At 42.4% G+C, this 27,666-nt stretch overlaps 1 protein-coding gene across 1 annotated transcript in view; it reads left to right on the forward strand.

The window, feature by feature from the left end:
• The first annotated feature begins 5,256 nt into the window (after positions 1 to 5,256).
• The window catches only part of LOC110508566 (corticotropin-releasing factor receptor 2-like), an 80,426-nt gene continuing 58,016 nt past the window's right edge, over positions 5,257 to 27,666 (forward strand). The window contains exons 1-2 of the mRNA XM_021589160.2: positions 5,257 to 5,589; positions 5,701 to 5,820. Of these exons, the coding sequence (XP_021444835.1) occupies positions 5,469 to 5,589; positions 5,701 to 5,820 (241 nt within the window). The 5' untranslated portion in view covers positions 5,257 to 5,468. The remainder of the gene's footprint in view (positions 5,590 to 5,700; positions 5,821 to 27,666) is intronic.

The raw sequence follows: 27,666 nt of genomic DNA on the forward strand, positions 1-27,666 counted from the left end.
AAGGTGCGGACTCCCGAACGCACCTCAAAACAATAGGGAGGGTCCGGGTGGGCGTCTGTCCATGGTGGCGGCTCCGGCGCGGGACGTGGACCCCACTCAATCAATGTCTTAGTCCCTTCTCCTCGCGTCCCTGGATAGTCCACCCTCGCCGCCGACCATGGCCTAGTAGTCCTCACCCAGAACCCCACTGGACTGAGGAGCAGATCGGGACTGAGGGGCAGCTCGGGACTGAGGCAGCTCGGGACAGAGGGGAAGCTCAGGAGTGAGAGGAAGCTCAGGAGTGAGAGGAAGCTCAGGCAGGTTGATGAATCTACCTGGCTGGCTGGTGGTTTCGGCAGATCCTGGCTGACTGGCAGATCCTGGCTGACTGGCAGATCTGGAAGAGTCTGGTCGACTGGCAGATCTGGAAGAGTCTGGTCGACTGGCAGATCTTGAAGAGTCTGGTCGACTGGCAGATCTTGAAGAGTCTGGTCGACTGGCAGATCTTGAAGAGTCTGGTCGACTGGCAGATCTTGAAGAGTCTGGTCGACTGGCAGATCTTGAAGAGTCTGGTCGACTGGCAGATCTGGAAGAGTCTGGTCGACTGGCAGATCTGGAAGAGTCTGGTCGACTGGCAGATCTGGAAGAGTCTGGTCGACTGGCAGATCTGGAAGAGTCTGGTCGACTGGCGGATCTGGAAGAGTCTGGTCGACTGGCGGATCTGGAAGAGTCTGGTCGACTGGCGGATCTGGAAGAGTCTGGTCGACTGGCGGATCTGGAAGAGTCTGGTCGACTGGCGGATCTGGAAGAGTCTGGTCGACTGGCGGATCTGGAAGAGTCTGGTCGACTGGCAGATCTGGAAGAGTCTGGTCGACTGGCAGATCTGGAAGAGTCTGGTCGACTGGCAGCTCTGGCTGCTCCATGCTGACTGGCTGCTCCATGATGACTGGCAGCTCTGGCTGCTTCATGCTGACTGGCTGCTCCATGCTGACTGGCAGCTCTGGCTGCTCCATGCTGACTGGCTGCTCTGGCTGCTCCATGCTGACTGGCTGCTCCATGCTGACTGGCTGCTCCATGCTGACTGGCGGCCCTGGCTGCTCCATGCTGACTGGCGGCCCTGGCTGCTCCATGCTGACTGGCGGCCCTGGCTGCTCCATGCTAACTGGCAGCTCTGGCGGCTCCTTGCAGACTGGCAGCTCTGGCGGCTCCTTGCAGACTGGCAGCTCCTTGCAGACTGGCAGCTCTATGCTAACTGGCAGCTCTATGCTAACTGGCAGCTCTATGCTAACTGGCAGCTCTATGCTAACTGGCAGCTCTATGCTAACTGGCAGCTCTATGCTAACTGGCAGTTCTGAACAGGCGGGAGTCTCCGGCAGCGCTGTAGAGAAGGAAGGCTCTAACAGCGCTAAACAGGCGGGAGACTCCGACAGCGCTGGAGAGGAGGAGGGCTCCGACAGCGCTGGACAGGCGAGGCGCACTGTAGGCCTGATGCGTGGTGCTGGCACTGGTGGTACTGGGCCGAGAACACGCACAGGAAGCCTGATGCGGGGAGCTGCTACCGGAGGGCTGGGGTGTGGAGGTGGCACAGGATGGGTTAGACTGTGAAGGCGTACTGGAGATCTTGAGAGCGGTGCTGGCACAGGACGTGCAAGGCTAGGGAGGTGCACAGGAGGCCTGGTACGTGAGACTGGCACCATCTTAACCAGCCGACTAACACGCACCTCAGGACGAGTATGGAGCGCTGACCCAGGTGCCATCAAATCCCCGACACGCTCCGTCGGGCGAATTCCATGTTTAAAACACCAACACAGCAACTCCCTCATTTCTCTCTCCTCCAATTTCCCCATTAACTCCTTCACAGTCTCTGTTTCGCTCACCTCCAACACCGGCTCTGGTCTCCTCCTTGGCTCCTCACGATAAACAGGGAGAGTTGGCTCAGGTCTGGCTCCTGACTCTGCCACACTCTCCCTGAGCCCCCCCCAAGAAATTTTTGGGGCTGACTATGGGGCCTCCGTCCACGCCGCCTTGCTTGCTTCGCAAACTCCATTCTCCTATATCCTTCCGCGCACTGCTCCATCGAATCCCAGGCGGGCTCCGGCACTCTCCCTGGGTCGACCGCCCACCTGTCTATCTCCTCCCAAGAAGTATAGTCCATACTGTACTCCACTTTGGGCTGTTCTTGCCTGTTGACACGCTGCTTGGTCCCTTTGTGGTGGGTGATTCTGTAACGGTTTTCTTCGTGAGAAGGAGAGTCGGACCAAAATGCGGCGTGTCTATTGCAATCCATGTTTAATGAATTAACACACTAAACACAAACACTACCAAAACAATAAACTTAACAAAACCCGAAACAGCCTATACTTGTGTATCCTAACACAGAACAATGACATCAGGACACTAAGGACAATCACCCACGACAAACTCAAAGAATATGGCTGCCTAAATATGGTTCCCAATCAGAGACAACGATAAACACCTGCCTCTGATTGAGAACCACTTCAGACAGCCATAGACTTAGCTAGAACACCCCACTAGCTACAATCCCCACACATACACACCACATACAAAAACCCATGCCACACCCTGGCCTGACCAAATAAATAAAGATAAACACAAAATACTTTGACCAGGGTGTGACAAGTCAACACATTCAAGTAACCTGTTGTAGATTGTCCATGGCTGTGTAGTGGGTTAATGGGTAAATGCAGTCTGCATCTGAAAATATGATGCTATGAACAAAAAAGACATCATAACATGATGTGCTACAATCTCTCAGATCACAAACCAGATCGAACTGCACTTATTCACATGCAGTCAATACTTATCAGCAAAAATACTGCATCAATAAGCAATTCTAGAAGCTTCCAGCTTCAGTACATGAGAGGTGAAAGCCTTACAGGCCTTGTTGAGAGCCTTGAGGTCTCAAGACAACTCTGGCATCCATTGTTCTCCTATTTGCTAGTCTTTTGATCCACGTTGCAACCCTGATGTGATGTCCCTCATCTTCACTTCAAGACTTCTGAAACAGAAAGCCCAGGACGGGTTTACCTTTAACGTACTTCAGTAGGAACAAAAATGTGTAGAACAAGGTAGGCTTCTAAAGTTACTGCTGTAAACTATGCCACCAAACTCCATTAGAGCACAGATAATTCATATTTTATTGGACCTGCACAGCCTACATGAAAGGATGCAAAGATGTGATGACTGCAGGTCTAGCCTATGGTCCCAAAGTTTACAGACCAAAATCCTTTTGAGGAGACAGAAGTTCAAAACGAATTATTTTTACTCCAACATGCTCTTGAAAAAGCAATCAAATGCATTGGTATTAGGCCCATTAAAACGGAAAGATAATTGTCTTACGCCACAGCCACTTTATTTTCTGTAAAGCCATATCAGTCAATATGCATAAAGCCTTCTTGATTCACTGTTTTGAATTCAGGGAATAACGCTGTCGAACTCAAATTAGCGTTCACTTGGCAGTTAAATAACTCTCAAGGAAATGCCTAGGAAATAGCAGGCCATTATTAAGTCTCGCATGTAGTTAACTGATATGTGATGCCCCTGCTGCGCAAACAATTGAGAGTGGAGTGTAAAGATTAAGCCAAAGTTCAGCATCTTAAAGACGGTCTTCTTTCTGAATTTTGAAGACTTCCTTTAAAACCAGTCTGAACCTTCCACAGCAGAAGCACATGATATAGTCTCACAGCCAATACGTGATTACTGTCCCATAGGTTCATAAATTGAATGTGCAGTCAGCACGATTCTGTTATTTACCGATTTGTTTACTTATCTGCTTCCTTCATCAGCCAGATGGAATATGGAGCATAAACATGTAAATGAATAATAATCATTATCATCATCGCGGTGATAATGATACGCCAGTCTAATTCCATAGCTGGTAGGCTTTAAAAGTTTAGCACAGAGTCCTGCTCTAGGGTAGTAGATTAAACTTTAGCCTCGCCCCGCTGCGTACAGAACGTCAGCATTTATCCCTTACTAAATCCCCTTTCTAGAATGATTCTGATTCTAGCCAATCAGGAATGAGTATTCAACAACGCTGTGGGATAGATTTTTGATAAAGGTCAGGAGTCTAATTGAACACATAAACAGATCACTAGTCTGTGATGACATAATAGGGATACACACGTGGGTATCACAGAAAGCATTGGGAAAAGTGTGGCTTTACAGGACATTTATCAAAAGCTATCAAAAACGATATCAAAGTTCGATCAAAAGTCACGTGTTAAAAAGTATGTTTGAGGTACATTTTCCATACAACTTCATAACCGTTTTTTAAATTCATGTTATAGCCTGGGAATAGGCTATACCATTTACTTTATCAATTAAACAGCTTCTTAATCCACCAAAAAATAGATAGGCCAACTTTCCCCTTTTCCATCTGGATGGATAATATTATATTAGGGAATTCCTGCCTTAACTCAGGGGTATGGAAAAGCTATTGTGACAGATGTCTGACCAACTACTGTTGGAAAAAGTATCTAATTTGTAAAGGAATACAAGATTAGACATGGTCCCTTTGAAGGGGTGCAGAGAGGAAACCTGACTGTGGTTACTTTAAAACCATTGTCCTCAATTTCCATTTGTAAAACACATTAGAAATGTTAAATCGTCTGTGTTTTGGATGTACCCTACATACAGTGGGTATTTATATACTGTATTATCTAGGCTACATGCCACTGAAGGCTATTTAAAGCCACATTTTAGTCACTCACAGCAAGTCTCAGACGTATGGCGCGTTCACGTGCAAGTCAGAACTAGGAAATGTTCAATTTGCTAACTGGTTGAACTTGGCACGTGTATAACTACAAACAGTTAGCACGTAGGACATTTCAAAGTTTCCTAGTTCCTGACTAGCACGCAAACGCAGCAGTAGGCTATCTATAACCCGTTTTAATCTTCATCTCTGTAGCTCTCTCCCTACCTACCTACAGAAAATAACTAATATTTTTACTTCAACATTTATGAGGGAAAAAAATGAAAATATTGTTTCCAGCCCCCATTCGTCTCAACAGTACATTGGATCAGTAGTTTGCTTACCAGATTGTTATTCACAAAATTAGATAACGGCTGCAAGATACAGAACTCACACAACGGCTGCAAGAGACAGAACAGATGGACAATGGTTCAATTAAAGTATTTTTGGTATTAATTTAACTTACTTTCATAATTGTTGCATAATTCCATAGAGGGATGATGAATGTGTATAAATAGGCTGAGGCTCGGTGTGTCAATCTGATTGTACAGGGAGCGGTGCGAGTAGGAGAGAGATAGAAGCGCTCGAGCACTTGGAGTCACTTCTGAGTGCACTAGTTGGACGAGACGTTTTCCATGGGTTTGAAAGGGCACACTCTTTCTTTCCGTTATAGCTTGGATGAAACACATGCACATACTGTAGTGGGCTTCGTGTAGGGAACCTCTTGGACTTCAATCCCAGTTTAAAATTATTTGATTTAACGTATCAATTAACCATGGATGCTACCATTTACCAAATCATCTTTGGGGAGTTTGGAGACCCAAACTGCAGTGTGATGGATTCATTTCAAGACAGTTTCTATGAAAACGCATCGTTCTCTTTGATGGATTTTGACGGTACGATTTGGGGTGATTTTGACACGGTCATCAATGGTTAGGCTAATGCTCTTTCTTGACAACTTTGACGAATAATTATCATTATTTAAACGTCTTATTATTTATTTAAAGGTTTGTATTGCAATGCCACAACGGATGAGATTGGAACATGTTGGCCAAAGAGCAACACCGGACGGATGGTGGAGAGACCCTGTCCAGAGTACATCAATGGGGTGAAGTACAACACAACAAGTAAGACATTAAACCATTTAATTCTGTTAACGTTTTTTTCCCACCGTTTATGTTTATGGGGGTTGTCGCTGTCCATGTGTAATTGGTTGGCGATACTTTTCTGGTGGTAATGTTGCAGATCATATATTGGGCAGTAACTCTAAACAGCAATCGAAACCAATCGTCTAATTCTAGGTAGAGTAATAATATCATATTTAGTTTTCACGTGGGTAGCTGGAATAGAGTCAGAAGACTCAAGCACCATTTTTGCAAATGCGAATACATTTATTCATGCAGTTTTCTCCAATTGCTCTACCAAGATGTGTGATGATATAGTAACACATTCTTTAACAGGAAACACTGTATTGAAATGAATTGTCATATTCTAATAATTTTGTAATACACCCAGTATAAATTTGAACGGAAATCTGAAATCAAATCCAGTGTGATTTGATCCAATTTATGTTATTTTTATATTGAATACTGAGTCCAGTTATGTCTACCAGAACCATCCTGTTATGACACATGATCAACAATGTCAAAATAAGCAACACTATCTTTCCTCTCTGTTTTGGCCTGCCCTGTGCTTTTGGTAGACTCGGTTTTCATCACCGTACTTGACCTGCAAACATCCATTCATTCATTCATCTTTCATTCATTTCTCAAGATGGATTATTACACATGGGTGAACAGCAGACTGATTGATAATGTAGAGAAACACCTGTGTCACTCGATGCGTCATTGTTCACATCCCGAAGAGTAGTTATTGATGAGAGTCGCTAATTAAATAATAGTGGCAGATGTCACAATGAAAATAATAGATCACAGATGATGGTGGAGCTGTCAACTCCAGAGCTGGGGATAGTGATAGACATATTGCTTATTTATGAAGTCTGACGGGGTGATTTGAGCTAACGAATGCAAAAAACAACATATTTGAACTGTACTTGTGCACGTGACATTAAAACTTCAAACTTGGATCTTATCTGTCATATGGTAAGCATTGGTAATATACAGTGCATTCGGAAAGTTTTCAGACTCCACATTTTGTTACGTTACAGCCTTACTCTAAAATGGATAAAATCAAATAAATCCCTCATCAATCTACACACAATACCCCATAATGACAAAGCGAAAACAGTTTTTTAGAAATGTTAATAAATGTATAAAATAAAAACAGAAATATCTTATTTACAAAGGAATTCAGAACCTTTGCTATGAGACTCGAAATTGAGCTCAGATGCATCCTGCTTCCATTTATCATCCTTGAGATGTTTCTACAGCTTGATTGGAATACACCTGTGGAAAATTCAATTGATTGGACATGATTTGGAAAGGCACACCTGTCAATATAAGGTCCCACAGTTGAAAGTGCATATCTTTCAAAACCCAAGCCATGAGGTCGAAGGAATCGTCCTTAGAAGTCCAAGACAGGATTGTGTCAAGACACAGATCTGGGGAAGGTTACCAAAAAATGTCTGCAGCATTGAAGGTCCCCAAAAACACAGGGGCCTCCATCATTCTTAAATGGAAAAAGTTTGTAACTACCATTACTCTTCCTAGAGCTGGCCGCCCAGCCAAACTGAGCAATCGATGGAGAAGGGCCTTGGTCAGGAAGGTGACCAAGAACCCGATGGTCACTCTGACAGAGCTCCAGTGTTCCTCTGTGGAGATGGGAGAACCTGCTAAATGGACAACCATCTCTGCAGCACTCCACCAATCAGGACTTTATGGTAGAGCGGACAGTCGGAAGCCACTCCTCAGTAAAAGGCACCTGACAGCCCACTTGGTGTTTACCAAAAGTCACCTAAAGTCTCTCAGACCATGAGAACTAAGATTCTTTGGTCTGATGAAACCAAGATTGAACTCGTTGGCCTGAATGCCAAGTGTCATGTCTGGACGAAACCTGGCACGATCCCTTCGGTGAAGCATGGTGGCGTTAGCATCCTGTTGTGGGAATGTTTTTCAGCAGCACGGACTGGGAGACTGGTCAGGATCAAGGGAAAGATGAACGGCGCAAAGTACAGTGAGATCCTTGATGCTCCAGAGCACTCAAGACCTCATACTGAGGTGAACACTCACCTTCCAACAGGACAACAACCTAAGCATACAGCCAAGACAACACAGGAGTGGTTTCGGGACAAGTCTCTGAACTTCCTTGAGTGGCCCAGCCAGAGCCCAGCAATGCTCCCCATCAAACCTGACAGAGCTTGAGAGGATCTGCAGAGAAGAATGGGAGAAACTAGTGTGCCAAAGAGAAGAATTGGAGAAACTCGTGCCAAACTTGTAGTGTCATACCCATGAGGACTTGAGGCTTAATCGGTGCCAAAGGTGCTTCAACAAAGTACTGAGTAAAGGGTCTGAATGCTTGTGTAATTGTGATACTTAAGTTTTTTATTTTTCATATGTTTGCAAAAATGTTTAGAAACCTGTTTTACTTTTGTCATTATGGGGTATTGTCTATTGATGAGGTAAAATACTATTTGATCAATTTTAGAATGGGACTGTAACACAACAAAATGTGGAAAAGGTCAAAGGGTCTGAAAACTTTCCGAATGCACTGTATCTCTTCACCATCCGGTAGTCCGACTGACGAAACTGGGTTTGGCGATTTCCAGAACGCTACCTGCCCGAATGCATTGTATGAGCTGTAAAGTTTGGTGGATGAGGAATAGTGGTCTGAGGCGGTTTTTCATTGTTCAGGCTCCTGAGTTCCAGTGAAGGGAAATCTTAACGCTACAGCATACGATGACAATCTAGACGATTTTGTGCTTCCAACTTTGTGGCAACAGTTGGGGAAGGCCCTTTCCTGTTTCAGAATGACAATTCCCCGTGCACAAAGTGAGGTTTATAAAGAAATGGTTTGTTGAGATCGGTGTGGAAGAACTTGACTGGCCTGCACAGAGCCCTGATCTGAACCACATCGAACACCTTTAAGATGAATTTGAACACTTACTGTGAGCCAGGTCTAATCGCCCAACATCTCTGAGAGACCTCACTAATGCTCTTGTGGTTGAATGGAAGCAGGTCCCTGCATCAATGTTCCAGCATCTAGTGGAAAGCATTCCCAGAAGAGTGGAGGCTGTTACAGCAGTAAAGGGGGACCAACTCCATATTAATGCCCATCATTTTGGAATGAGATGTTCAACGAGCAGATGTCCACATACTTTTTGTCATGTTGTTTAAATAGTCTACAGTATAGGCTATATACTGTAGGTCTATATCATTCAATACTATTTAAATCAATTTGACATTCATTCAATTGAGTAAACATTTTGCTTTTGTAAGCTAATGTCTGTAATTTTACCTCAATATCCACCGGGGAAAAAATATACATGCAACATACAAAATGTTAGTCCCACATTTCATGAGCTGAAATAAAAGATCCCAGAAATGTCCATAAGCACAAGCTTCTTATTTCTCTCAAATCCCTGTCCGTGAGCATTTCTCTGCTGCCAAGATAATCCATTCACCTGACAGGTGTGGCATATCAAGAAGCTGATTAAACAGCATGATCATTACACAGGTGCACCTTGTGCTGGGGACAATAAAAGGCCACTCTAAAATGTGCAGTTTTGTCACAAAACACAATGGCACAGATGTCTCAAGTTTTGAGGGAGCGTGCAGTTGACATGCTGACTGCAGGAATGTCCATCAGAGCTGTTTCCAGATCATTTAATGTTAATTTCTCTACCATAAGCCGCTTCCAATGTCGTTTTAGAGAAATAGGCAGTACGACCAACTGGCCTCACAACCGCAGACCACGTGTAACCACTCCAGCCCAGGACCTCCATATCTGGCTTTTTCACCTGTGGGATCCGCTCAGACCAGCCACCCCGATAGCTGATAAAACTGTGGCTTTGCACAACCGAAGAATTTCTGAACAAACTGCCAAAAACTGTCTCACGGAAGCACATCTGCTTGCCCGTCGTCCTCACCAACGCAGTACCGGGCAGATGGCAGACTGCGTGTATGGCGTCGTGTGGGCGAGCGATTTACTGATGTCAACATTATGAACAGAGGTGGTGGTGGGGTTATGGTATGGGCAGGCATAAGCTACGGACAATGAACACAGTTGCATCAATGGCAATTTGAATGCACAGAGAAACCATGACGAGATCCTGAGGCCCATTGTTGTGCCATTCATCCGCCTCTATCACCCCATGTTTCCGCATGATAATGCATAGCCCCATGTTGCAAGGATCTGTAAACATTTCCTGGAAGCTGAAAATGTCCCGGTTCTTCCATGGCCTGCATACTCACCAGATATGTCACCCATTGAGCATGGTTTGGACTGAGTAAAACCTTTGAGATTGTTGCATGTTACATTCATATTTTTGTTCAGAGTATTTCATGATGTGTTACAACATGTGCTCAATAATGTGCCAAATCTTGATTTAGTGCATTATTATAGAGTAAGCATTATAATAACCACCCCCAATATTTGCAGCCGTAGATGAGGATATCTTTTTAGGAGCTGATCCGTCGTCTGTATTGTGGAATAATTCTAATGTTAAGGTAAGATTTGAATGGAGAAAGCTGTTCTGAGAGCAGTGCTGTCTTTCTTTCGATCCTATCAGTATCAACACATGCCTCAACGACGCACGTGGCCAACGTTCTCTCTGCGTGGTGTTTTGGAAAACGCATGTTACGTCTTCGGCCATTGTAGGAAAGATGCATCTTTGAAACCCTCATAAGCCTAAATTCCATCGCTATCGGGAAACCGGGCCCAGGAGATCTTGTGCAGGCTCTGCAAGCTAATGCCTAAGTTTTGGATCTGCAGGTTAAACATCTTTGTGGTGTGCAGGAAACCAAGATTTGAATCCAGTCTGTCACATTAGGCCCTCTATTGAAATGAACACGATGGTGTGTATGCCGAGGAACTTCAAATGTTCCACTGTCTCCACTACTGTCCTGTCGATGTGGAGGTGCTGCCTTTGCTGTTTCCTGAAGTCCACAATCATCTCCTTTGTTTTGTTGACATTGAGTGAGAGGTTATTTTCCTGACACCACACTCCGAGGGCCCTCACCTCCTCCATGTAGGCCGTCTCATAGTTTTTTTCTTTCTTCATTTAACCTTTTATTTAACTAGGCAAGTCAGTTAAGAACAAATTATTATTTACAATGACGGCATAGGAACAATGGGTTAACGGCCTTGTTCAGGGGCAGAACGACAGATTTTTACCTTGTCAGCTCAGGGATTCGATCTAGCAACCTTTTGGTTACTGGCCAACGCTCTAACCACTAGGATACCTGCCGTTGTTGTTGGTAATCAAGCCCACCACTGTAGTGTCCTCTGCAAACTTGATGATTGAGTTGGAAGCGTGCATGCCCACGCAGTCATGGGTGAACAGGTAGTACAGGAGAGGGCTGAGAACGCACCATTGTGGGGCCCCAGTGTTGAGGATCAGCGGGGTGGAGATGCTGTTTCCTACCTTCACCACCTGGGGGCGGCTCGTCAGAAAGTCCAGGACCCAGTTGCACAGGGCGGAGTCGAGACCGAGGGTCTCAAGCTTAATGACGAGTTTGGAGGGTACTATGGTGTTAAATGCTGAGCTGTAGTCAATGAACAGCATTTTTACATAGGTAATCCTCTTGTCCAGATGGGATAGGGCAGTGTGCAGTGTGATGGCGATTGCATCGTCAGTGGACCTATTGGGGCGGTAAGCAAATTGGAGTGGGTCTAGAGCATCAGGTAGGGTGGAGTTAATATGATCCTTGACTTGTCTCTCAAGCACTTCATGATGACAGAAGTGAGTGCAACGGGGCGATAGTCATTTAGCTCAGTTACCTTAGCTTTCCTGGGATAGGGATTGATTGAATATATCCGTAAACACACCAGCCAGCTGGTCTGTGCAAGCTCTGAGGACGTGGCTAGGGATGCCGTCTGGGCCGGTAGCCTTGCGAGGCTTAACAAATTTAAATGTTTTACTCACGTTGGCCACGGAGAAGGAGAACCCACAGGCTTTGGTAGCGGGCCATGTCGGTGGCACTGTATTGTCCTCAAAGCGAGCAAAGAAGTTTTTTAATTTGTCTGGGAGCAAGACATCAATGTCAGAGACTGTGCTGGTTTTCTTTTTGTAATCCGTGATTGACTGTAGACCCTGCCACATACGTGTCGTGTTTGAGCCGTTGAATTATTACTCTACTTTCTCTCTATACTGACGCTTTGCCTGTTTGATTGCTTTGCGTTGTGAAGCTGCACTGTTTGTATTCGGCCATGATTAAAAGAGGTGTTTCACGCTTTGAGTTTTGGGCGAAAGCTGCCATCAATCAACAGTTTCTGGTTAGGAAAGGTTTGAATAGTCACAGTAGGTACCACATCTCCGATGCGCTTGCTAATAAACTCGCTCACCGAGTCAGCGTATACAGCAATGTTATTGTCTGAGGCTATCCAGAACATATCCCAGTCCACGTGATCGAAGCAATCTTGAAGCGAGGAATCCGATTTGTCAGACCAGCGTTGGATAGACCTGAGCACGGGCATTTCCTGTTTTAGTTTCTGTCAATAGGCTGGGAGCAACAAAATGGAGCAACAAGAAGGATTTTATCTAACAAAACTACACTACATGTTATAGCTGGGACCCTTTGGATGACAAATCAGAGGAAGATTTTCAAAAGGTAAGTGAATATTTAATCGTTATATGTGAATTTATGAAACCTGTGCCGGTGGAAAAATATTTTGATTTGGGGCGCCGTCCTCAAACAATCACATGGCATGTTTTCGCTGTAATAGGTACTGTAAATCAGTAGTTTGATTAACAATAATTTAAGCATTCAGCGAATATAAGACACTTATATGTACGTAAGTGTTTAAAATCCATAATATTTATGATTATTTGTTTGAATTGCGCGCCTCCAGTTTCACCAGAAGTTTTCCCGCAAGCGGAACTCCTATCACTAAGAAGGTTTACAATTCCCAGCTATAATAAATGCAGCCTCAGGATGTTTGGTTTCCAGTTTACATAGAGTCCAGTGACTATCTGCTTGGGGGGCGGGGATATACACGGCCGTGACTGTAATCGAGGAGAATTCTCTTGGAAGATAATTTGATTGTAAGGAATTCTAGGTCAGGTGAACAAAATGACTTGAGTTCCTGTATGTTGTTGATTACACAATGAGTCGTTAAATCGTAAGGCATACACCCCGCCCTTCTTCTTACCAGAGAGATGTCTGTTTCTGTCGGCGCGATGCATGACGAAACCAGGTGGCTGTACCGATACCCCGAGTGAGCCATGTTTCCGTGAAACGGAGACGGTTACAATCTCTGATGTCTCTCTGGAAGGCAACTCGTGCCCTAATTTCGGCCACCTTGTTATCTAGAAATTGGACATTGGCGAGTAATATGCTCGGAAGTGGTGGATGGTATGCTCGCCCTCTGAGTCTGACCAGTAGGCCGCTCCGTCTGCCTCTCCTGCTGCGACCGCATTGTTTTGGGTCGGCCTCTGGAGTAAGATCCCATGTCCAGGGTGGAGGTCCGAACAAAGGATCCGCTTCGGGAAAGACGTATTCCTGGTCCTTAATGTTGGTTAGTTGACATCACTTTTATATCCAATAGTTCTTCCCGGCTATATAAAATAACACTTGAGATTTTCTGGGCTAACAATGTAAGAAATAATACATTAAAAACAAAAACTGCATAGCTTCCTAAGGACCATCATTTCCTAAGGACCTGAAGCGAGGCGACCATCTCTGTCGGCGTTAGGCTGTTAAAAGCTTTTGGGTATGGAGAGATGCTGCGTGTGTGGTTTCTTTGTCTCAATACTGTACCTTTTTACATTTATTCCCTAAAATGCTCTTGTCACAAAGTTACTAAATAATGCTTTTAATAGAAAAGAAAAAGCCAGCCATTACAGCCTTTAAAGACAAGAAACTAAAAGACAAGAAATTCAGTGTGCTCAAATGGCGAGTAATAATCTTTGCAATATCTGGGTGATATTACAGTCCCATTCTTTCACCATCTTGAGAGTCCTAGCAATACAGATATTCAAGCTCAGAGACTGTAGGGAACAAAATCAGTGCGTGTGGATTAATGTATTTCCTAGATTCATGTTAAACATGCTAGAGATATCGTTGAAAATATGGGGAGGGTTACTTTACTCACCGCAAATGGCGATCAGTGTTTACCCACCTATTTTTTTTACCACTACATCATTGCTTACAACAGTACTCCTAATATGTTTTGTCCAAAGACACAACATGGGCCATTAATATCACTATCCACAGCCAAAATAAAGAAAACACCAACATAAAGTGCCTTAATAGGGCGTTAGGCCACCACAATGCGCTAGAACAGTTTCAATGCGCCTTGGAATAGATTCTACATATGTCTGGAACTCTATTGGAGGGACGCTGCCCCATTCAGTGTTCAAATGGGTTGAGATCTGCTGACTGAGACAACACACACACACACACACACACACACACACACACACCTCTCTTTCAAAGTCACTGAGATCTTTTCTTCTTGCCATGGTAGCCAAAATAATGGGCAACCGGACATTTTTATACATCACCTTAAGCATGATGGAATTTTAATTGCTTAATTAGCACCTGCTTTCAATATACTTTGTATCCTCATTAACTCAAGTGTTTCCTTTATTTTAGCATTTACCTGTATATTTAATCCACGATAGAGACTTGCATTATATTTATTTTGATATGCCTTGCCTAAAGACACAACTTTAAAATCAGGAACTGTACAGTTCTACTTTAAAAATAACTTTAATGACTGCTAATTTATGCCTAACTATTTCTGTTAGACGCGTTGTGCAGACCAATAACAACTTCGACACTCCTAGGTGTTAACTTTTTGTGATTACACCACGTTAACACACTTCTTAACTGTATCTGGCTTTAAATAGGTCAAGATTAAGCAAAAAATGCCTTGATATAAACGATACATATTCTGTCACTGTAGATGCTCCATACACACATACGGCATATGGAAGTCATAATGATTTCTATTCACTGAGAGATTGTCTCCTTGAGATAACAGTACTTTGAACAATATCAGACATGGAGTTACTGTAGGCCTGCAAAGTAGAATTTGAGTTCAAATTCAGGTCATTGAATTGTTACTGTGAAGATGGAATCAAATCAAGTTTATTTGTCACATTCTTCTAAACAACAGGGTAGACTAAACAGTGAAATGCTTACTTGAATATACTGTATGCCTGGCCTCACATAATCTTTTCCAGTTCTAAAGATACTACTGTGACTGTCAAGTCTTGAGTTTGACCTTATTGCACTCAAGTGAACAGTTTAGTGGGCCCAATGCCTGGGTTACGTGAGTTGGTTATGGCAACAATTGAACTCAAATCAGATGTTTCCCTTGGCACTGCTGTACAGTAAATGGCTTCCTTCCTTTACTTTTAGAATGTATAAATATTAATGTCAACTCTTTAAGAGGTTTATAAATTCTTAAAATTCCTCTGTCCCTTCTTTTCTGTGAGTATTCATACAATTCCATGGCTTATTTAAAACATGCTTCACCAGGCTGTTTGGAAGGAGTTGTTGAGTGTGCTCAAATGTCCTTCATTGTCTGTCCCTTGCGTGTCACAACCGTGTGTCACGTTCTGACCTTTATTTCCTTTGTTTTGTCGTTATTTAGTATGGTCAGGGCGTGAGTTGGGGTGGGCAGTCTATGTTTGTTTTTCTGTGATTTCGGGATTTCTATGTTTCGGCCTAGTATGGTTCTCAATCAGAGGCAGGTGTCATTAGTTGTCTCTGATTGAGAATCATACTTAGGTAGCCTGGGTTTCACTGTTTGTTTGTGGGTGTTTGTTTCCGTGTCTGTGTTTGTTCACCACACGGTACTGTTTTCGGTTATTCACGTTACGTTATTGTTTTTGTATTTTAGTGTTCAGTTTGTCTTTAAAATAAACATCATGAACACTTACCACGTCGCATCTTGGGCCCATCCATACTACACCTCGTCTTCAGACGAAGAGGAGGAAAACCATTACACCGTGTCATTCAGTAGCTGTCCAGCCTCTAGGGCACTGGATGTTCCCGTGACCTCTAGAGAGACAAATATATGAACACTTTGGTGTCACAATCGTGTGACCTCCCCCAGGAGCCCCATTTACTTTCAGGCCACTCCTTTGTTGCCTCATGTGCTTTGTCAAATTCAGTGAAATCAAAACTGGAATGTGTGTAACTGGTTAGTTAGAGTGAATCATCTTTCCTCTCCCCTGCCAAACCCATCGTTCCACCCAACGCTTTGCCCCTTTTATGTGTGTCCAGTGAGGCAAAGAATCTGCTGTGTCTTATAGGGTTCATAACCTTTTAAAGAGCAAACCCAAACTCTCAAGATTGTACCAATGAAGTGCTGCTGATTACTTCAGCTGCTAGCAATTAAGAGTCAGCGTGAACAAAATGAGTTTTGATCATGGAAGTAAAAGTTCAGAAAACAAGTTTGCTCGCCATTTAAAAATAAATAGGAGAACAGGCTAAAGTATGAGAAATAACAGCATTTTGGCTCAGATACTGTCGTCTAGCTAGCTAACATTAACTACATATTTTTTTGTATGAATCTATACTTGGAGTCAGAATATCGATATAAAAATCGGCAACAATAATATTGTGATACTCTACTGTTGTGATTTTTCCTCCATCACTATTAATAACCTGGTATGCTAAAGATTCAAGTCAATTACGATAATAATTTTTAGCATTTGGTAAATCGCAAATGTGATGGAGACTTGTGTCCTCAAAAAACTGACTGGAATCTATAGTTTGCCGTGTATTACATTTGAATGAATGTGAATTGATGTAAACCTACATCGGACCATTCTACCTCGTAGGTACCAACAAGGCACGTCTCACTTGGGTGGCTGTTTAATTTTTTGCCACTTAAGCAAATTATTTGCTATAATTTGACACTTATTGTGACTGTACTCCAAAGGTACCCTGCTCTCCTCTCTCTCCCTCCACTTGTCAGTAAGTAAATCCGGGTCGAGGTGTGTTGTAATGCTTCACGGGCTTCCCTGGCCACACAATCTGACTTATGGGATTGGCTGTCTAATCAGCACCAGTCTCCCGGTGCTGACCGCTGAACGCGGAATTCTGAATACTGCCAGTTTCACTGTACTTTAACAGTAAACACTGAATACTAAACACTGCCACAGTCTCCATGTACAGTAACACTGCCAGCACCCTGTACTTCAACACTGAACAATGACATAGTGAGTGCTGACAATCCACCGTATAGTGTCAGGACTCCACAGGCTGATGAGGTTCACCAAATCCTCCTTCAGCACTCAGCAAACACAGAGATCTCCCAAAGAATAGTATTACTCCTGGAGGAAGAGACTGTCATATTTTAAATTAATATTTTTTTTCTCCCCAATAATGAATGAAGAGTTGCTAGTCTCAAATGAAAGGATTTTCTGCGTTTGTTTTTTATTTTTATCCCCAAATGTAATGGAGAAATCCTATTGTGTTGCAAACAGAAATGAATGCATCTTTTATTAATGTCATTATAGCAGATTCTGGACATAGGGGGGCAGGCCCGAGTTTGGGAAACCCCATGATAAGACTATGCAATTCATTTGACAAGGTCTATTAAGAAGTACATCTGATAAGATAAAGGGTGAATACGAATATGCAAGAGACTACAGTTGAGTTACAGTAATAGGTTGTCAAGAAATGTTTGTGAATGGAATTCTAAATGCAAGTGTTATTTAATGACTTTTGAACATGAATGGATTCACATACAAGGCATACAGCTTTAGTTACAAACCATTAACAAGCATTACAAGGAATCATTCTGAGCATGATCAGAGAGGGAGAGAGAGAGAGAGAGAGAGAGAGAGAAACCGTGGCTTGAGCCAAGGCTCATAGCTCATTGGAAAGGGAGAAACAAAGAAGGAAAGAGAGTGAGTATCTGACCACAGCCGTTCAGGAATAAAAGAGAGACAATGAAATGAACATAAGACCCGTTTACAAAATCTGAGTTGTTTGGATTCAAAATCTGAATTGTTGAAAAAAAGCATTGTAAAGTTATCCTCCAGTCAGATATCAGACCTGCAGGCCTGTAAAGACAACAGAACCTCTGCTTCTCAGAGGTGTGACAATGGGGGTTGGAGAGATAATGAGACATTCCTAAAACAACACAGAGGAATCTTTGCATACAGTTGATAAGAGTCGCTTCGGGGGCTGGGTCCTTGTTGCCAGCTGAATAAAAAGTATTGTAAGCAACATGCACAGTATTAACTCTATCAATACCCAATTTATAATTTCCTCGACATAGACACAGTTTTTTGTTTTCTGAACTTTTTGTTACTTTCTTGGAACAACATGTCTGAAACTGAATCTCTCTGAACAATGCTAACAATGACCCCAAACCTCTGCCTAATGCTAATCAAGCTGGATCTTTGGACAATGCAAATGACTCTGTAGTCCCAAATCTCTTCTCAGGGTGCCTGAAAATGGACCTACCACCAGCTTTTCAGGGAGATGGCACTGAGTCGTTTGCTTACTGGTCTCGTCGCTTTGAAGTGACTGTGCAGGCTATGTGAAATCTGCCATATATGGAGTTGGACCCTGTGCTAGCCTCCGTTTTTCCCACATGTCTAGCTGATGCAACATTTATCTACTGGGACAGCCTTTCACCAATGTTTCAGAAGACCTACTCCATTGTAAAGACCAAACTATCTTCCATTCTTTCAGACACATGTAAATGCTTGCCCTAGGATCCGGGTAAGGGCTTAAACATCACTTCTGACATCACTTCTGTATTTCTGGAGGTCTTCCCAAACTGCAACCACAAAACACAGGAGGGGGAGAGGTTTTTTGACACATATCAGACATACAGTGCCTCTCCCCAGCTTCCCCAGCTCAACAACTTTGTAAATATGACTTGACCATGATAACCGAACCATTCAATGTTACTCCTAGGAGTTCAGCTTCTTCAATTTGTTCAATGGTCACACCCTTTATGCAGAACTCTAGTTGAGGTTTAGGTCAAGAGAACGCTTGGAACCGAATACAATGCTTTTGGTTTTGATATGTATTTAAGACCAGTTCATTGTTAGACCCATTCTGACACCGACTGTAACTCCTTGCTAAGAGTCTCAGTGAGCGCACTGACTGTAAGTGATGATGTGTAGAGTATGCAATCATCAGCATACATAGTCCTTTTAGCTTCTTTTAAGACAAGTAGCAAATCATTTGTAAAAATAGAGAAGAGTAACGGCCCAATGCAACTGGCCTAAGAGATACCGCACTGTACATATCCGATGTGAGAGAAGCTACTTTTGAAGAGTACCATGTGATGGCAGGTGATTTAAAGCCATAACAAGTGAGTTTTTTCAATAACAAATCATGAACAATAACATTAGTCTGCACTGAAATCTAACAATACAGCTGTAACTATCATCTTGTTTTTCATTTATTTTAGCCAATCATCAGTCATCTGAGTCAGTGCATTACAAGTTGAGTGTCCTTCCTATATGCATGCTGAAAATCAGCAGTTAATGTGTTCTTTGAAAAATTGTATTTGTTTAACACAATTTTCTCCATCGGTTTACTAAGAACAGGCAGAAAACAGATTGGGTGGCTGTTAGATTCGGCAAAGGGTGCTTCACTGTTTTTAAGTAGTGGAATTACTTTAGCTTCCATCCACTCCTGTGGGGACACACTCCTTTAGGCATTGGTTAAAAACATAGCAAATAGGGGTGGCAATACAGTCTGCTACCATTCTCAATAGTTTCTCATCTAGGTTGTAGCCATCTGGTGGCTTATCATTATTGATGGATAACAATTGTTTTCCCACTTCTTCCACACAAATTGACCAAATTCAAAACAGCATTTTTTTTTCATTATTAGATCTTCAATATGCAAATATGATGTTTCACTGTTCAATGTTGTCATTTCACTTTTCAGTTTCTTAAAGACTCGCTGTCTTTAAGGAGCAAACTTCAGCTAGTGCTCCCCTGTTGACACCCAACAATAAACAAAAACAAAAAGTTAGGTGACAAGATGGCTTCCACAGAAGGTGTTTCAGCTAACATTATTGGCATGCTTGAGGGAATGGAAGTGTCTGCACTTCTTGACACAGGATCGACCATTTCCATCATCAGTGAGGAATGCAGAACTTTACATCCAGCTGAAAAAGTGCCCCATGGAGACATCCTTTGTGCTCGCTCGCTCTGTCAATGGAAAATGTTTGGACATTCTTAGGACTTTGTCAGTAGTCATTCGCAAAGGGAAAGAACTACACCAGTATGAGTTTTAAGTTGTCACAGGGGCCCACCATCCAGTGATACTGGGTTGAAATTTACTGCGACAGCACCATGCCCTATTGGATATCGGCAATGACTGCACCACTCGGTGCTCCTGGGTGGTGCAGTGGTCTAAAGCACTGCATCTCAGTGCAAGAGGAATCACTGCAGTCCCTGGTTTGAATCCAGGCTGCATCACATCTGGCTGTGATTGGGAGTCCTTCTGTGGAAGCCATCAATTGTGCGCTGCCCCATAGGGCAGCGCACAATTGGCCTGGCCCAGCATCGTTGTAAATAAGAATTTGTTCTTAAATGACTAGTTCAATTTATTATTTTTATTTTTTTTTAAGGACAGCTGTTATTGTGGAAGATGGAGCTACCTTTACTCTAGAGGTCGACCAATTAATCAGAATGGCCAATTAATGAGGGTCGATTTCAAGTTTTCATAACAATCGGTAATCAGCATTTTTGGACACCGATCATGGCCGAGTACATTGCACTCCACGAGGAGACTGAGTGGCAGGCTGACTACCTGTTATGCATGCGGGTGCAACAAGGAGCCAAGGTAAGGTGCTAGCTAGCATTAAATGTATCTTATAAAAAACAATCAATCTTAACATAATCACTAGTTATCTACACATGGTTGATGATATTACTAGTTTATTTAGCTTGTCCTGCGTTGCTTATAATCAATGCGGTGCCTGTTAATTTATCATTGAATCATAGCCTACTTCGCCAAACGGGTGATTTAACTAGCGCATTCGTGAAAAAATCCCTGTCGTTGCACCAATGTGTACCTAACCATAAACATCAACACCTTTCTTAAAATCAATACACAAGTACATATTTTTAAACCAGCATATTTAGTTAATATTGCTTGCTAACATGAATTTATTTTAACTTCAAGCCTATCAACTACTATGACTTCAAGCCTATCAACTACCGAGAGTAGGCTGGTGTAACAGATGTGAAATGGCTAGCTGTGGGGTGCGCGCTAATAGCGTTTCAAACATCACTCGCTCTGAGACTTGAAGTAGTTGTTCCACTTGCTCTGCAAGGACCGCTGCTTTTGTGTAGCGATGGGTAACGATGCTTCGAGGGTGGCTGTGGTCGATGTGTTCCTGGTTCGAGCCCAGGTAGGGGTGAGGAGCGGGACTGAAGCAATACTGTTACACTGGCAATACTAAAGTGCCTATAAGAACATCCAATAGTCAAAGGTATATGAAATACAAACGGTATAGAGAGAAATAGTCCTATAATTCCTATAATAACCTCAACCTAAAACTTATTACCTGGGAATATTGAAGACTCATGTTAAAAGGAATCGCCAGCTTTGATATTTTCTCATGTTCTGAGCAAGGAACTTAAACGTTAGCTTTTTTACATGGCACATATTGCACTTTTACTTTCTTCTCCAACACTTTGTTTTTTCATTATTTAAACCCATTATTTATTTGAGGCTAAATTGATTTGATTGATGTATTATATTAAGTTAAAATAAAAGTGTTAATTCAGTATTGTTGTAGTTGTCATTATTACAAATAAATACATTAAAAAAAATCGGCTGATAAATCGGTAGCGACTTTTTTGGTCCTCCAATAATCGGTATTGGTATCAGTGTTGAAAAATAATAAATCGGTCGACCTCTATTCTACTCCCAAAAGAACATTAAGTTGCTGCTTGCTGCAATGTCTCAGTGCTGACTTCAATACGGATTTCTGCTAGTAGTAAGAACATCATCACGGCTATATATGGCTGCATCTCCTGTGCCATCTCATGCCCAACACAAACCGTGATGGTGTTGTGGCCCACACACTAAGCCAAGTTCAAAATGGCAGGACTGTGGTGCGTGTGGTGAACTCAACGGAGGACAACATTGAGCTACATACTGGCCAACACCTGGGGGAGTATCATGCCGTCTCATCTCTTGAAACCTCAGTTGTGGAAGACATACTGTACCACATCACCTTCCCTGGATGTTGCTGCACCTCCTGTGAAGATAGATATGACTAGCCTGTCTTCTGCTCAAGCGTAGTCACCGAAATTGCTTCTCACAAGTACACAGGCCAGGGTCAAACAGGCATAATCAAACATCGTATTTGCACAGGCGCTGCAATGCCATCAAACAGCGTGCCTAGTGTGTGTCAACAAACTAAAGGCAGGAATTACAAAATCAAGTTGAAGGCAGACGTGATCGAAGAAAGTTACAGTCCTTGTGCATTCTCACTTTCAACAAAAATCCAACTATGACATCAATGTCAGGCACATTCCCTGCAACCCAGGAGATCTTGTGTGGCTTAACGACCCTACGGCAGCACGTCAGAAGCTTTCACCACACTTGAAGGGTTCCTTTGAGGTAATGGAGTGCCTTGGATCTACAGAAGAGGACCCTGGTGTAAAATACAGGATCAGGTACCTACTGGACCAATCTAAGTGATCCACTACAACCTTTTTAGGCCGTACACATCACCTGTACCCTGACATGGAATGAAATAGCCTGTGGAAAACTTCCTTGACCTCCAACCCTGACAGCCTTATCAGGTTCCTTACCCTTTAAGCCCTCAAGGCCCTCTGAGACACGGGAACGCTACTTACATGAGCCGCCCCTGGAGCCGCCTGTGCCTCACAAAGCCCCTCATCAGGCCCCTCGCCAGGACCCATCTGCCCGGCTCTGGCCATTGGACATTGACCCACCTGACCCTTAAGTAGGCCGGATGTTTTCACCCCCAACCAGCAGTACTGGAGAAGTATTTTGTTTAAATGTTCTTATTTAGTAGTTCTAAAATATGGTGAATCAGTTGTTTGAAATGATAGTTGATGATCTACCGAGCAACTACTTTGCTCTATTCTGATCGGTCAGATGTTTGTTAATGTTGGAAGAGAACAGGAAGTAGGGCTGTTCATGTATGGTTGTATCAGTGGTCAGTTGAAGATGAAATCTACAAAAATAATAAATCAGTCTCCAACCAGTTTGTATCCACATAGAAAGTCACTCATCCACCATTGAATGAAATCTCACCCTACACGATTGTAGTTTTAGGATGACTTTGTCATAATCTTGATCATGTAGCCGATTGGTATTTTAAAACAAAAAATATGTGTATGTCGGCTTGTTTCCTTGAATTCGAGGTTGTAACAAATCAGCTATTGATTTCTTTGGTTTAACAGACAAATTATCCCTAGTGCCTGGACTCACAAAGATCTGAAAGGATCTGATATAGGTTCAAGCAATATGGTAATAGCTCCACCTTTCCCCCTGATAGGCTAGGGGTTGTTTTTGGACAGGGCCCTCGGTGTTGTCAGAACCAGTTGGTATCAATAATTTTCCCTTCTAAATCTACTCAGTGACTGAATTAAAAAATCACAACATAATCATTGTTTAAAGGGACATGTGCCACCCACATTCTTCACATTGATCTGCTAGTTTAAAAAAAAATATGACAGGGTTTTATCTTAATAAGCTCGACAGTACAGTACATTCAAGACAATTAAATGACCTTGTCTAAGTTTAGAATTTGTCTATGAGGATTTGATCTATTTTTTCTGCATTTTTCCCAAAGGTAATTTCAATCTGATTAATTGAATTAAATAATATACTCTAAAATAAATTAAATTATCAAACAATAGTGCTGTTCAAGACCCCTAAGATAACATACATTACATTTTCACCTTCCATATTTCCACATCTTTGACTTTGTCTTAGTTTCATGTGAAAGTATGGAGGCTTCTCTGAGAATGCTGCTCTCCAACTTTGAGGCTTCAATGGATTCTGGTGGTACTTTGAGGCCATGATTTATTCACGTAAATAACAGCTTGTTCATAATAAAATAATCCACCATATTTAAATTGCTCCCGGTGGAATGGTTAAATGAAAGTATTCCGACAGACGCTACACAAATAATGTGTGAATTATTTACAAAGGAGGAAAAGGCAAGCAGTTATTTCTCAAGTGAATGCGTTGATAGAATAGATGGAACAGAAGCCTAGCAACGGAACATGTACTGTAGGTGTAAGACAAAGAAAGCGATTTGAATAGAGTAGAATTTTGACAATTATGGTAGAGGCTGTTTCTATTGAAACTACTGATGACTTAGCTCATCTCAGCTTTTGAATGGTCACCCATGGTGCTTGAGGCCTGGTAAACCGTCTAAAAAAGTTTGTCCCAGATACGGACATCATCTCAGCTGTGGCCAACCCTGGCCCTGTGTTTGTTTGAAGCCCGAGGTGGGAGCTTTAGACAACACACATGAGGATATTTGAATCCTTGCCCAAGTGTAATCGTGTTTCTTAATGTGCTTTGGGAACATGAAGGGGAATGGGAAGCTTATAAGACACAGCTGTGAAACAGCTTAGTGTTGCCCAACACTTCTCCAGGCTCCCAAGGTTTGTCCCTTTTTTAGTGGCCATCACAAGGCAGCAATTTCGTAAAGATATGCTCCAGTACTTTCGTGACTAAGGAATTGTTTTTTTAAACCTCTCGCTTTGGGCTGGATGTGTCAATGTGTAGTTCATATATGCATCATTTATGAGCAGAATGATTGTATTATCTCAATTAGCCACAACATCCCTAGTTTGAAAGTGACTGTTATCTTGAAGCTCTGTTGCTCCATTTCCCCTCCATTTCCTCCCCACGTGGGCCAGCCTCTAAGAATTTAAATTCTAACCAATGAGCTTCAGCCCCTTGCATTTGAGTGACACCTAACAAGAGTCCTGCCAGCGTTATCCAATTAGGTTGCAGGGCCCAACGGTTCAGTGGACACACCAGAGAGCGAGAGCAATGACGTGGTGAACACAGTATCTGCACATACAGTACCAGTCAAAAGTTTGGACACACTTACTCATTCAAGGGTTTTTGTTATTTTTTACTATATTCTACATTGTAGAAAAATAGTGAAGACATCAAAACTATGAAATAATACATTCATCAGTTATTCTGCACCCTGGTACACTAAGATGAGAGTGCTCTGAAACAGTTGTTGCAGTGACATTCTATTGAAATGGATACTTGCATAGTGGAGCCTTGTTAGTTATACTACGCAACACTGACCAACTCAAATAGACAGAAGCGTGCTATATGGCAGACCAATCCAAACTTATATCTCAACCAAGCATGGCTAGGGGGAAGGTTGCTTACCTTTTCTGTGGCTTAACCAACTAGGCTCTTAATTTTACAATTTAATTTGTATTTACAGATGGCATACAAGTTTGTTGTTAAGGCACATGGAAGTTCACATGTTGGAGAAGGCATTTCTGCCCAAAAGACCGAATTTAGATTTGTTTTTAAAGTTTACGTTCAAACAGATCTCCTGTGAAGTATGCCTAGTTGAAACGGGTCACATATGTGGTAAAACCTTCAAGACTGTTGGAATAGCATTCCAGGTGAAGCTGGTTGAGAAAATGCCCAGAGTGTGCAAAGCTGTCATCAAAGGAATCTAAAATATCATATGTATTGTTTTTGTTTAACACTTTTTTTGGTTAATACTTGATTCCATATGTGTTATTTCATAGTTTTGATGTCTTCACTATTATTCTACAATGTAGAAAATAGTACAAATAAAGAAAAACCCTTGAATGAGTAGGTTTGTCCAAACTTTTGACTGGTACTGTATGTGACGTAGTATGCAATTTACAGGGAACACTTTTGGCTCATGATGGCTACTTTTATAACTACTGTCTAAAAAGTATACAAAAGTACCGGGTGGCTCTGGTGTGAAGTTGTTTTTTGAAGACTTGAAATTGGGGCTTTGTATATCGACTGTGTGGTTCACAGCATGCCTATTGTGGTGTTGTTTGCTGGACTTTGGGTTTCAAATAGCTAATCACATGCAGTGAGATTCCCAACACCTTCCCAGAAATGCTCCAAGTAATTCTGCTGAAATGTAATCTCTTTGCCATTGATATCACAAATACAAACATCCCAGAATTACAAGGACCGAGAACATTTCTATTTCTCAAGACTGAATCTAATTGTGTTGATGTCACTGGATATCTTACAGAGCCTTTGACTTTATTGTCTGCCTTTTAGGAACTACACTGAACAAAAATATAAATGCAACAATTTCAAAGATTTTACTGAGTTAGTGTTCATAAGGAAATCAGTCATTTGAAATAAATGCATTAGGCCCTAATCTATGGATTTCACATGACTATGAATGCAGATATGCAGATACCTTAAACAATAAAAAAAATAGGGGTGTGGATCAGATTTTTTTGTTTTTAATCTGGTGTGACCAACGTTTGCCTGATGCAGCATGACGCATCTCCTTCGCATAGAGTTGATCAGGCTGTTGATTGTGACCTGTGGATTGTTGTCCCACTCTTATTCAATGGCTGTGCAAAGTTGCTGGATATTGGTGTTAACTGGAACACGCTGTCATACAAGTCAATCCAGAGCATCTCAAACAGCTCAATGGGTGACATGTCTGGCGAGTATGCAGGCCATGGAAGAACTGGGAAATGTTCAGCTTCCAGGAATTGTGTACTGATGTACAGATGTACAGTGCATTACAATGCAGAAACATTATCATGCTGGACGTACTGACAAATTCTATAAAACGATGGCGGTGGCTTTTGGTGGACAAATTAACATTCTATTCTCTGGAAACAGCTCTAGTGGACATTCTTGCAGTCAGCATGCCAATTGCACACTCCCTCAAAACGTGAGACGTACAGTATGTGGCATTGTGTTGTGTGACACAACTCCACAGTTTAGACTGGTCTTTATTTGTCCCCAGTACAAGGTGCACCTGTGTAATGACCATGCTGTTTAATCAGCTTCTTGATATGCCAAACCTGTCATTTGGATGGATCATCTTGGTAAAGGAGAAATGCTCACTTACAGGGATGTAAACAAATGTATGTACACCATTTGAGTGAGTAAGCTTTTTGTGTATGGAACATTTCTGGGATATTTTAATTCAACTCATGAAACATGGGACCAACACTTTACATGTTGCAATTATATTTTTGTTCAGTATAACATAGCCCATCTCTGAATGAGTTGGGGAGAGTTTGGTAATTGAAACATCGTTTGAGATAATGAATCAACGCTAGCTCTTACTCGAAAATAAATGCATTTTTCTGTATTGGATATAGGCTCGGGGCAAGTCTGACTCATTACTTTATAGCCCTCCATGATGTGGTATTTCCTTTATTACATTGTGCAATAGCTCATTTAATTAGGCTGTGTTTTCATGCACGAAAGTATTTAATTATTTTAAAATCTCCACAACAACGGAAAACTTTATGTTGTGTGTTTGGGTTCTGGTTGAATGCACACGATCTCTACAAACCAGCAGTTTTTGGGTGGCATCAATTGGACCCGACACATGCTGATGTTTTTTAAACAGTGCTTTCTTGTTGCACTGAGAGGAATGCCTTGGGGAATTGGAAGTGGAGCGATCACACTGAATACGTACATCTGTGTTTTCATGACAGTGCATTCTCCAAAGACCAATTTGTAGGGTCAGTGGACACACGATAGAAAGAACTTCAAAACATTTTATTTCATTATCTCTCCGGACGCCTAGACACTATATTCTTGCGTCCCATTGTGACATAGCTACGCTGCTTTGAGACCACAATCTGCTGGGTACGCACCTCCCGACAACGCACCTCCCCAAAATTCCTAACCAATGTG

The sequence above is a fragment of the Oncorhynchus mykiss genome, chromosome 28 (assembly GCF_013265735.2).
Source record: "Oncorhynchus mykiss isolate Arlee chromosome 28, USDA_OmykA_1.1, whole genome shotgun sequence".
NCBI lineage: Eukaryota > Metazoa > Chordata > Actinopteri > Salmoniformes > Salmonidae > Oncorhynchus > Oncorhynchus mykiss.